We start from the raw sequence: 12323 nt of genomic DNA, 5'->3' as shown, positions 1-12323 counted from the left end.
CAGCCCTTGTACTTAACAAACAAAATAGCTTTAGCAACTATGTTTGCTGAAGCCAGCACCATCTTCCTGGATTTTACTTATCTCACCCAGTTGAGGAACCTGGGTGAGATATACACCCCTTCCAGGACTTTTACTGTACACCTCACCACAGTATGTACTGAAAGAAATCACACAAAAAGTAATCTATTTCCTTTACTTTTCAGATTTACAGCTGGATAGATAGTTTACTGATGGAGTATCCAAAACTGGTCAGCAGGATTGATATTGGTCAGAGCTATGAAGGTCGTCCAATATATGCTTTGAAGGTAAAGATAGAAAACAGGAACTACTTGTATATTTATGCACCTTTGTGACTGGTAGTGATGAGTGGCAGGGGCAATATTCGAATTCGCGATATTTCACAAATATTTTGTAGAATATTCGTCATATATTCGAGAATTCGCGATTATTTTCTTGATTGCAAAAATCGGCAATGTAACATTCACCCCAATGTGCGCGCAATACAGGCGTGGGTCACTTTTGCTACATTTTTCAAGCTGCTAGAAGTTTCCTGAGACTGGAGAAAATGGTTGGCACGGCAGAACATTAAAAATGGCTTTATATGCAGATAGAGTGCTCCAATATATTTGCGATTGCACTAATCGACACTAATGATGCAAATATTTTGGCGCAATACGTGAAACTTCACATTTTAGCAGGTCTGACTACGTATTACAGATGTGTGCACTATGTATTGTTGTGACATCACAGCACTATGTCTGTAGCATGTGTGTATAGACAGCAGAACCTAACACCCTGCACTGCAACAGCTACACTATATCAGGATGTAACCTACACTGACTATCTCCCACTGACTATCTGTATTATATATATAAGCTATCTAACCATCTATCTAATGTAATTAAACAGTAAAGCACAGAGTACAGCAATGATACTGCTGTCTCTCTCAGAACTTTAAAAAAATGCAGAAAATGGCTGCTGGGGAGGTTCTTATAAAGTAAGGGGTAGGCAACTTTCCTATTGGTTGCTAGGATTGTTGCTAAGCTCAGACAGACATTGCTGCCTTCTCATTGGCCCACAAGCAAGAAGCAGGGAGGGATCATGGGTTCAGATAAAAAAAATCTAGAATATTTGAAAATATGAATATATATCACTATATTCTAAATATTTGCGAATTCTCAAAGTGCTGATATTCGCGATTAATATTCGCAATTCGAATATTCGCGCCCAACACTAGTGACTGGTTGACAAAAGGCAGTTTACCACTTACTCTGATGGCTGCCTATAGTTTCTACTGCCTGTCACTAGTCATAGAAGTGAAGATTTGGATGACAAATGGCTGCTATATAAAGTGGAACACTTTGCCGACTAGGAGAAGAGCATTAGAAGCATTTCCCATTTTGGGGGTAGATACATATTTTAAGAAAACAACACATAATAGATATTGATGCTGAAGCTAAGACTACACAGGACCCTAACATTTTTCCCTGTTGTGTCTAGTCCTGCTCTAAATTTATCATAAATGGTGTATCTCTGTCACACAATGATGTCATCTTATCTGAATAAAAAAGTTTTTTTGCTAAATTTAGGAGTTAAATCTTATCATATAAAATTTATATTATAGCTATCTTAACTAACGTTAACAGTGGGTGGGAAGTTCTGTTTCAAATGAAATCATTAAAGGGGTTTTCCTAGACAAATCCAAACAATAGGTCATAAGTATCTGATCGTGGGGGTCTGACACCTGGGACCCTCGCCAATCAGCTGTTTAAGAAGGCATTGATACTCACAGTATTGCCGCGGCCTTCTCGTTGCTTTGTCTAGGCTGAGTTACGACGCGTTCATCGGTCACATGGCCCACACGAAGCTAAGCAAATATAAGTAAGAGGGCTGGGCTGCTATACAATGTACTGTGCTGTGCTTGGTGAGTATGGAGAGGCCGTGGCATTCACAGGAGCACCAGTGCCTTCTCAAACAGCTGATCGACGGGGGTCCTGGGCGTCAGTTCCCCACTGATCAGATGCACCCCCAATGATCAGCTCTGTCAGTGCTGCTTTTATTCACCTCAATGGGAGCAATGCTGCAGTAATCATCTCTGTCTACTACACAATAGACAGAGCTGTGTAGTCCTGGCTCCAACTTCTGGGACCGGAGCTACCCTAAAACTACTGATTAACTGATTAAATACCGATGGGTTATTCTGAGGAGGGGCCATTAATAGTAAAATCCTTTAATGTATATGTATGTGTACTGCATATTTTATTTTGAATAATAAATATGGTAGCTGTTGATTAAAGAAACACTTAACAAAGAAATAAAAAAAAAAATGGCCACACTGTATGTTTTGCATGTTCTTGAAACAATCTTGGAGAAACATTAAGAAAACACAGGGGCTTAAAAGGGATTTTCAACTTTTTAATACTGATGAGGTATCCTCAGGATATGTCATCCGTATCTGATTGGTAGGGGTCTGTCACCCCGAATCCCCACAATTAACTCATGTGAGCACTAGGGCCTTGTCGCAGCTTACCAAGAACAGCACCGTACATTGTATAACGGCTGCGACTCATGAACGTGTGTTCACTGACCTAGGAAAAGTTGTGAGAAGGCTGTGGCGCTCACAAAAGCTCTAGTGCCTTTTTCTAAGCAGCTGATCGGCGGAGTTCCCCACCACTCAGATACTGATGACCTATGCTGAGGATAGGTCATCAGTCATAAAATCTCATTGACCCCTTTAGATTCCTCCTAATCTCGTACATTTTCTTCTGGCACATGGATATTGTTCCTGGTCCTCTAATACCAAAAGAGCAACAGGAGAAGGCCCCTTCCACACCCAGATGTCTTATACCCAGACACAGGATTGTGAGGAGGAACAAGAAATAGCTTAACTCATGGTGCACACATAGAGAATTTCCACCAGTTTGAGCTGTAATTTGAGGCAGTTTGTTAATGGCTTGCAACATTGGTCAACGAGATAACATGTGAATACATTTTAAAATATTTCACATACTTTTTTGTTTTTTGTTATAGTTCAGTACAGGTGGAAACAAACCAGCTATATGGATCGACACAGGAATTCATTCTCGCGAGTGGATTACCCAGGCCACAGGTGTATGGACAGCTAAAAAGGTTGCGATGAATGGCAAACATGTTTAATAATAGATAACCACTGTAATCCATCTACGGTACTTCTAGAGTATTTGCAATGGCGGTTTTCTAACAATAGCATATTCCTTTTGTATTTATAGATTGCAAGTAGCTATGGTGTTGACTCATCACTTACTGATATCCTGGACAACCTGGACATAATTCTGGAGATTGTTACTAACCCTGATGGTTATGCATACACCCATAGTACGGTAAGATTGTCCCTGGCAAGCTGACATTGCAATATTATCACTTGCTCCAAGAATGCAATTTTGTAACTGCCTTCCTTTAAAGGGAACCTGTCACATTGAACATGATGTCTGAGCTGCAGACCACATGTTATAGAGCAGGAGGAGCTGAGCAGATTGATATATAGTTTTATAGGAAAAGATTCAGTATTAGTTGTATTTCATTCATTTAAATTCCTGCTCATTCTGGGCTTTGAAGTCTAGAAGACGGTCCTATCAGTGACTGACAGCTATCTCTGTATACACAGTCATAGAGGGAAGGATGTCAGTCACTGATAGGACCGTCTCCTAGCTCCTCCTAACGTACTGCCTGCAGCTCAGACACCATGTTCAATGTGACAGGTTCCCTTTAAATAGTAAATGATAGTAAATAGCAAACCCGACACACAGTGTAGGAGGACATAATCCTCTACTCCCTCCTCCACCGGCCTGTAGTCACCAGTCTTCCACTACACCATTATGTTTAGCTACTTTTTCCAGAAACAATATTTTTACAGGCAGATAGTTGCATACTTTTCATGGATTATTGAATTGATTTACTGTATGGTTACTTTAGAATCGCATGTGGAGGAAGACCAGGTCAATCAATGCGGGCTCTACTTGTGTTGGTGTGGACCCCAACAGGAATTGGAATGCAGGTTTCGGAGGTACTAAACTTCGCTATATGGTACATTACACTAAAGGGATTGTAAAACAATCTTACAAAACATAATTTTTGAATTGGAATACTTAAAGAAGCACTCCAACAAATCATTAAATTCGCTGGCCTATTAGAAAGGCAGAAGGTATAGATCAGTGATGGCGAACCTTTTAGAGACCGAGTGCCCAAATCTAAACCCCGCTCATTTATCGCAAAGTACCAACACGGCAATTTAACCTGAACACTACAGTCCAGTATAGTATATCTTCCATGTACTTTATCATTTAGATATAATAGCCTGCCTACATTCAGTGTGCTGCCTGTGCCGTTCATAATGCGCCCTGCGCTGATGAATGGCAGGAACAGTCTACGGCATATTGGTACACCATAGACTTTTTCCAGGGCGTGGGTGCCCACAGAGAGGGCTCTGAGAGCCGCCTCTGGCACCCGTGCCATAGGGTCGCCACCACTGGTATATATTGTAGTCAGCTGTGCCATGTGATGACACTGACTTTCCAACTGACACAGTGGGGGAGATTTATCAAGACTGGCGTACCCTGGCATACCCATCTTAATAACTTAAGTGCACCTCTGCCCAGCAGTGCACAAGAACATGAAGTCTACGCCATCCAGAGGCAGGTGCAGACAGCTAAAACTGACATCAGTTTCTGGCATAAGTTATGGTAAATCCGATGGGCAGTGCAAAGCGCCTCAGTCGTATTAGTCTTATTCAAAAGGTTATTCGTGAGGTATAAATAATACTCACTCTTTTGAAGCTTTGCTTGTATTTTCCAGTCCTTTTATTCATATAACTAAATCGCTATAATGCATAGTAATCCTGAGAGAAACTGATTGCTACCCCATGCTGCGCGACGTTTCGGGGTCACGCCCCCTCAATCATGCGAATCTCCTCCAGTGTCTTATGTATGGACAGGAAGTCAGTTTCTCTATTCATTCCTATGACAGCCTCGATGTAAGTATTATAGGAACGAATAGAGAAACTGCCTTCCTGTCCACACATAGGACGCCTTGTCAATTGGAAAGTCATACCTTAGGTTACATGACACAACTGAGGACCAGAAGGAAGTAGATAACTTACAAATACAGACACTAGTAAGAAGATTACCTTCACTACAATTTACATAATCTACCTTGTAAATAGGCCAGAGAATAAACATTTTTTTGCTAGAGTGCTTCTTTAACTAAAAATAATGCTTCGGGGTCCTGCTATTGTGGCACACAATGGTGTTCTTCCTACTCCACTCATTGTACCCAGTGCTGATGGTTAGACATGGTCATTTGCTCAGTCAGCTACCTGCATCCTCTTGCACATGGGCAGAGTGATTCCTGCTATTATGCAGGAATTTCTAAAAAAAAGCTGAATGTTCTCACTTGGATATTTTCCAAGTCCCACAGCAGTGAATGAAGAAAGATGTGCACGTGTGGTATCCTTTCCATTCATGGTGTGATCCTAATCTTGATAAAGGAACAGGTCCCAGAGGTGGGGCCTACGTCTGTTGGACATTTATGGTGTATCCTATTGATATACCATAAATGTTGAGATGAAACAACCCCTTTTAACATGGATATTAATGAAATAGAAGACAGAATAGAAGTATCTTGATGAAGCTTTATGACAGTATATTTCAAGTGCACAGTAACTGAAGCAAATCTGTATCTAAACTAGGGGTGGATTGGCCATAAACCTTACAGGGAAATTTCCCGGTGGGCCGATGCCAGTGGAAATTTTTGGGGATGTATTTTGTGCTGCTGGCAGTATTTTGTGCTGGACTGTGGTAGGTATTGATGGCCCTGCCTTTCATCAATTTGATTACTACAAAACGGGGCCCACTTTTAGTATTTTTTCCAGGGCCACTTTAAGTTACCAGTCCGCCCCTGATCTAAACCATGGAAAAATACTTTCAAAATACATCAAAGCACTGGTCATCAGCACCAAGGTCCTATGGTTCTTATTGAATAATTCAGTCACACTGTTTTGGGGATTGTCTTACAGTGGCTACAGTATAGTGCATAAGATAACCATCAGACATGTGGTATTCTGGTTGCAGGCACTGGTTCCAGCAGTAATCCATGTTCTGAGACATACCATGGAGCACATCCCCACTCTGAGCCCGAAGTTTACTCTGTTGTGGATTTTATTTTGGCTCATGGCAATGTGAAGGCTATGCTTAGCATACACAGCTACTCGCAGATGCTTCTTTTCCCTTATGGCTACACTAATGATCTTGCACCTGACCACGAGGAGTTGGTAAGACTGAACAACACATCAGACTTAACGCATAAAAAAAAGAATCTTTGATAGCACTGATAAGTATGGGTAGAAATTACAGATTTAACACAAGAGACCTATAATTTTTTATATTTCTGTCTATCATAAAAAAAAGATTTATCTAGGTTCCCTACTATGAATATAATGTAAACTATTATTTCCATCCTTGGGGTTGTCCCACTATAGCATATGGCATTTATCATGTAGAGAAAGTTAATACAAGCCACTTACTAATATATTGTTATTGTCCATATTGCTTCCTTTGCTGGCTGGATTCATTTTTCCATCACATTATACACTGCTCGTTTCCAGGGGTTATGGCTACAGCTGCAGCGCAGATACGAGGCAGCTGGTGCTGGAGCTGCTGCACATGCGTGTCTATGTGCCCTCCCAAGGTCTCGGCCACCAGAGAGGCCAGTGCCTTTTCCTATATTGTGCAAGCACGACCACCACTGATGAATTGCAGGGTGGTCTGTAACCATGGAAACGAGCAGTGTATAATGTGATGGAAAAATTAATCCAGCCAGCAAAGGAAGCAATATGGATAATCACAATACATTAGTAAGTGCCTTGTATTATCTTTCTCTACATGATAAATGTCATTTGCTGAAGTGTGACAACCCCTATAATATCATATAGTAGTTCACGCAATTGGTAAGTGCATAGCATCATGGTAGTCCTGCCAAAGACAAAAATGTCAAGATATGGGATTGGGATATCACAGGATTGGAGTTAAGATGATCATGATACGGAAGCTATAACTTCTGCCTTCTGTAGCTTATTTATTTGCCTTTGCATATATGGCTTAAACCATATTCTACTATGCTATACAGAAATTGTCTTCGTGAATTCCTCTCCCCCGTGGGGCTCACAGATTTCTTATTTCACATATACTTGGGCAAAATATTGTAGGATTTTAACAAGATTTAGCAGGACTGTAGCTAAATCTTAAAAGAGGCCAATTAACTTATCAGTAGGGTTATGTGGACTTGATAGAAAACTGGAGTACCTGGGTAATCCAGCACAGGGAGACCATACGAACTCCGTGCAGATGGTGCTCCTGGCTAGATTTAGGCCTAGTTCACACGAACGTGTGTGATCCATGGCCGTATTGCGGCCCGCAAATTGCGGGCCGCAATACACGGCCACAGTTCCGTGTGCATCACGCATTATGGATGCGGACCCATTCACTTTAATGGGTCCGCAAACACGAAATTGCGGAACGGGCCGTAGCATGGGCACGGGTCACACACGTTCGTGTGAACTCGGCCTTAAACCTAGATTCCTACTAACTATGAGTCACCGGAGTCCCCTTCATAGTTATGCAAAATACAGAAATAAAAGAGGACATATACAAAGTCACATACTTGAAATGCATGAAAATATTTGAATATTATTCAAGCCAAAAAAGACAAACATTAAAAAAAAGGTGAGCTGCACACACTACCTATAATGCAAGCCTCAATCCCAATCTAATGCTAGACCTGGACCAGTCAGATATACAGTACATGTAATGCAATACAATATAGCAGAACCAAATGAGTACCTAACAAGCATAAATACAGAAGAAAATAAAAAACAACATATAGGATATGTGTATATATAGTACTGTGTATATATATATATATATACAGTACAGACCAAAAGTTTGGACACACCTTCTCATTCAAAGAGTTTTTTTTATTTTCATGACTATGAAGGCATCAAAACTATGAATTAACACATGTGGAATTATATACATAACAAACAAGTGTGAAACAACTGAAAATATGTCATATTCTAGGTTCTTCAAAGTAGCCACCTTTTGCTTTGATTACTGCTTTGCACACTCTTGGCATTCTCTTGATGAGCTTCAAGAGGTAGTCCCCTGAAATGGTCTTCCAACAGTCTTGAAGGAGTTCCCAGAGATGCTTAGCACTTGTTGGCCCTTTTGCCTTCACTCTGCGGTCTAGCTCACCCCAAACCATCTCGATTGGGTTCAGGTGCGGTGACTGTGGAGGCCAGGTCATCTGGCGCAGCACCCCATCACTCTCCTTCATGGTCAAATAGCCCTTACTTTCAAAGTTTTCCCAATTTTTCGGCTGACTGACTGACCTTCATTTTTTTAAAGTAATGATGGCCACTCGTTTTTCTTTACTTAGCTGCTTTTTTCTTGCCATAATACAAAGTCTAACAGTCTATTCAGTAGGACTATCAGCTGTGTATCCACCTGACTTCTCCTCAACGCCACTGATGGTCCCAACCCCATTTATAAGGCAAGAAATCCCACTTATTAAACCTGACAGGGCACACCTGTGAAGTGAAAACCATTTCAGGGGACTACCTCTTGAAGCTCATCAAGAGAATGTCAAGAGTGTGCAAAGCAGTAATCAAAGCAAAAGGTGGCTACTTTGAAGAACCTAGAATATGACATATTTTCAGTTGTTTCACACTTGTTTGTTATGTATATAATTCCACATGTGTTAATTCATAGTTTTGATGCCTACAGTGTGAATCTACAATTTTCATAGTCATGAAAATAAAGAAAACTCTTTGAATGAGAAGGTGTGTCCAAACTTTTGGTCTGTACTGTATATATATATATATATATAATAAATAATGATTGTATACCAACTGTAATAAGTAAATGGTCCCATCATATCCTGCCACACATGTACACACACTTTGCCAGATTATACACACATACAAAAGTCATTAAATTATGATTTTGCATTCTGTATATCAGTGTGCCTGCTTTGTGAAATGTAATAACTGAAAATAGAGTCAGATTTATTTGACTATAATTTAATGGAAGATGTGCTTCAAATCTCATTTTTTATGTTTCTGTACATTCTGTGTACGGAAATGGTCACAGAAAAAATATATAGAACATAATGGGGATTTTAGGTTGGTCTATACTAATCAGTACCTGACTAAGCACAGATTCTTTACTCAACAAACTTCATTATGTTCTTAGACGGAATTGGCTAAGCAAACAGCTAATGCTCTGGCGTCTTTACATGGAACTCAATATACCTATGGAACCACTATTGCCACCATTTGTAAGTAACTGAATGCAAGAATAATTGTATTGTGTAGGGTCTGGGATAAAAATGTGACAATTGTATCCTCTAAGCACTAAATATCTCTTCTGTCCTACAGTGTGTCACTGATGACAAAACATATCAGCCAATAGTCCCAGCTGTTTCATTCACAGAGGATTAGATAGATTGTTGTCTTTGAATGTATTGTTGAAAATTACAAAGAATTGAAACTCAATACAATGGTCCCCCAAGATACAATAAAATTGGTTCCAGAACAACCATTGTAAGTTGAAACCATTGTAACTTGAGTCCATGAGTCTATGGAAAACTAGTAAGTGGATCCAAAGACATAAATGTCATCCTGTGAAGATTTATGAAAAATAAGCAGATAACTAAACCACATAAAGCAAGTCCTTACATATAACAGTCAGGAATAGATGCTGGAAGCTGTAATCACTTTCTATGATGAGGAGTAGAGATGAGCGAATCAAATCCAACGAATTTGTTCGGAATTTCAGTATAAATTCGATTCACCGCAGAGCCGAATTTCCTCCATTTGCTCGCGACATGCCGGACGCCTCCATCTTGATTTAAGATGTCAGCCGAAATACATATGACGTCACCACGCCGGCCGGCATGACAATGTCATCTCAGGCCGTGCGATATTTTGCGCAAGATCTTCAAGTAAGATGGCAGCGGCCAGCCCGTCTCGAGCAAATGGAGGCGTAAGTATGATTTAATTCATTTTTTGTTAATTTTAGGCCTCTTTCACATGACCGTATGGCTTTTTCAGTGTTTTGCGGTCCGTTTTAAACAGATCCGTTGTGTTTCTCTTTCCGTTCCGTTTTTCCATTCCGTTTTTCCGTATGGCATATACAGTATACAGTAATTTCATAGAAAAAATTGGGCTGGGCATAACATTTTCAATAGATGGTTCCGCAAAAAACGGAACGGATACGGAAGACATACGGATGCATTTCCGTATGCATTCAGTTTTTTTTGCGGACCCATAGACTTTAATGGAGCCACGGAACGTGATTTGCGGCCAAATATAGGACATGTTCTATCTTTCAACGGAACGGAAAAAACGGAAATAGGGAAATGGAATGCATACGGAGTACATTCCGTTTTTTTTGCGCAACCATTGAAATGAATGGTTCCGTATACGGACCATATACGGAACGCAAAAAACGGCCCGCAAAACGGAAAAAAAAAAACGGTCGTGTGAAAGAGGCCTTAAACTGTAATATTACTCTCAGATGCCCAATCGTGTATGAACGCGGCATCTGAGGGTTACTATTGCAGCTCCCTGTCATTGCAACTGCTACTTAAAAACGAAATGCGCTTCGTGACGATGTACAGTAATTGTCACAAAGCAAATTTTTGTTGTAAAATTTGGCGAAGCAGCCAAATCGAATTTTCCACAAGTTCGCTCATCTCTAATGAGGACAGGAGCTTCTTCTGGGTCTTGTATAGCACACAGTGACCCAGAAAGTAAAATGGAGCCACCCTCATTTGACATCCAAAGGAGCAGATAGAGGGCAGTACAGGACACTGTACTGTAAAGATATGCTTCTATATACCCAATATAAGTGTTTTACCAGAGAAATCACATGTTGATTAGTTGGATCTGAGTCCAAAGATTTGTATGTTGAGTCTTACAGTGCCTCAAGAGAAACCATTGTAAGATGAAAATATTGTATCCTGAGCCCATTGTATCTTGAGGGATCACTGTATATATTGCAGAACTTTTTATTATCTGTGTGTGCATCTGACATAGCAACAACCAAGCAGTTATATAATGTTTAATTGGAATATATTATCACATTGTTGGAGTCTTATATCTTTGCAAATAATGTTCATTTTCTTTATTGCATTTTCTTCAGATCGAGCGGATGGTACAGCAACTGACTGGGCTTATAATAATGGCATAAAGTATTCCTACACCTTTGAGTTGAGAGACACTGGAAGATATGGTTTCATCCTTCCAGCAGATCAGATCATACCCACAGCAGAAGAGACTTGGCTGGCACTCATGACAGTTATGGAACATGTCAAAAATCACCCATATTAACTCATATAAACGTTTTTAAAGCAATACATTCATTATTGCCTTTGTCACTGGACACTTTTTGTCATTTTTCTTATTATTTCTGTTAGCAGGGAAGGGTTGGTTTTTGTAATTGACATACGGTACACAGTAAGGCCACATTTGGGCCAGTTTTCTCAGTGATAGTGACATACAGATTTCAGTAGTATGTAATCAAGCTCTCAAGGCAATCTGTAAATTTAAAACTGTTTTTACTTAGACTCTATAAAAATTCATTTTCATTTTTGCTGAAGATATTATGAATAAATATAACAATCATAAATGACATAATTTAATAAAATCATAGTCAAAATAAAAATACATATTATAAATGGTGAATATACCAGATTTTAGATCATTATTTTATATTTTTTACATTTATTAACATCAATTGTAACACAGATGTGTATATATATATATATATATATATATATATATATATATATAAACTAATTCTGAAAGGGTCTAAATAAATACTGTTACTATAGGTTGCCCTGAGAGCCCAGTTGCATAAAACTATATTTTGCTACTGATTTACTAGGGTTACTAAATAAACCAGTGCGCTCTGCATCTGTCATGTCATGCTGATTTCAAATCACATACACATTTCAGAAAAAAAAGTTATACATTAACCAAACTCCATAAAGAAGAAATTCTATTGTACAATAGCTTTAATTAACAGATTATTATTTTTATTTTTTTATGCTTTAAGAATACATACATCGGAGGTCTAAACCGAAATCCTCCAAAAAAATTGAATAGAGATATTAACAACAGGTGGAGGATCACAAACCTCCAATAGGAATTATTATTACTAAAACATAACAAGTCGGTAAGTCAATGGCAAGTTGCAGGTCATATGGTAATTCAAAAATTATCACTGTTC

At 39.4% G+C, this 12323-nt stretch overlaps 1 protein-coding gene across 1 annotated transcript in view; it reads left to right on the top strand.

The window, feature by feature from the left end:
- The window catches only part of LOC120986038 (carboxypeptidase A1-like), a gene marked incomplete at its 5' end in the record, with an annotated part of 28607 nt that extends 17185 nt beyond the window's left edge, over positions 1-11422 (top strand). The window contains 7 exons of the mRNA XM_040414324.1: positions 204-305; positions 3031-3129; positions 3249-3359; positions 3952-4042; positions 6105-6304; positions 9282-9366; positions 11235-11422. Coding sequence (XP_040270258.1) covers positions 204-305; positions 3031-3129; positions 3249-3359; positions 3952-4042; positions 6105-6304; positions 9282-9366; positions 11235-11422 — 876 coding nt within the window. The remainder of the gene's footprint in view (positions 1-203; positions 306-3030; positions 3130-3248; positions 3360-3951; positions 4043-6104; positions 6305-9281; positions 9367-11234) is intronic.
- Positions 11423-12323: the final 901 nt, after the last annotated feature.

Source organism: Bufo bufo, chromosome 1, assembly GCF_905171765.1.
Source record: "Bufo bufo chromosome 1, aBufBuf1.1, whole genome shotgun sequence".
Lineage (NCBI taxonomy): Eukaryota > Metazoa > Chordata > Amphibia > Anura > Bufonidae > Bufo > Bufo bufo.
Note: the sequence above shows the minus strand (reverse complement) of the source record. Positions and strands in the feature narration are given on the sequence as shown.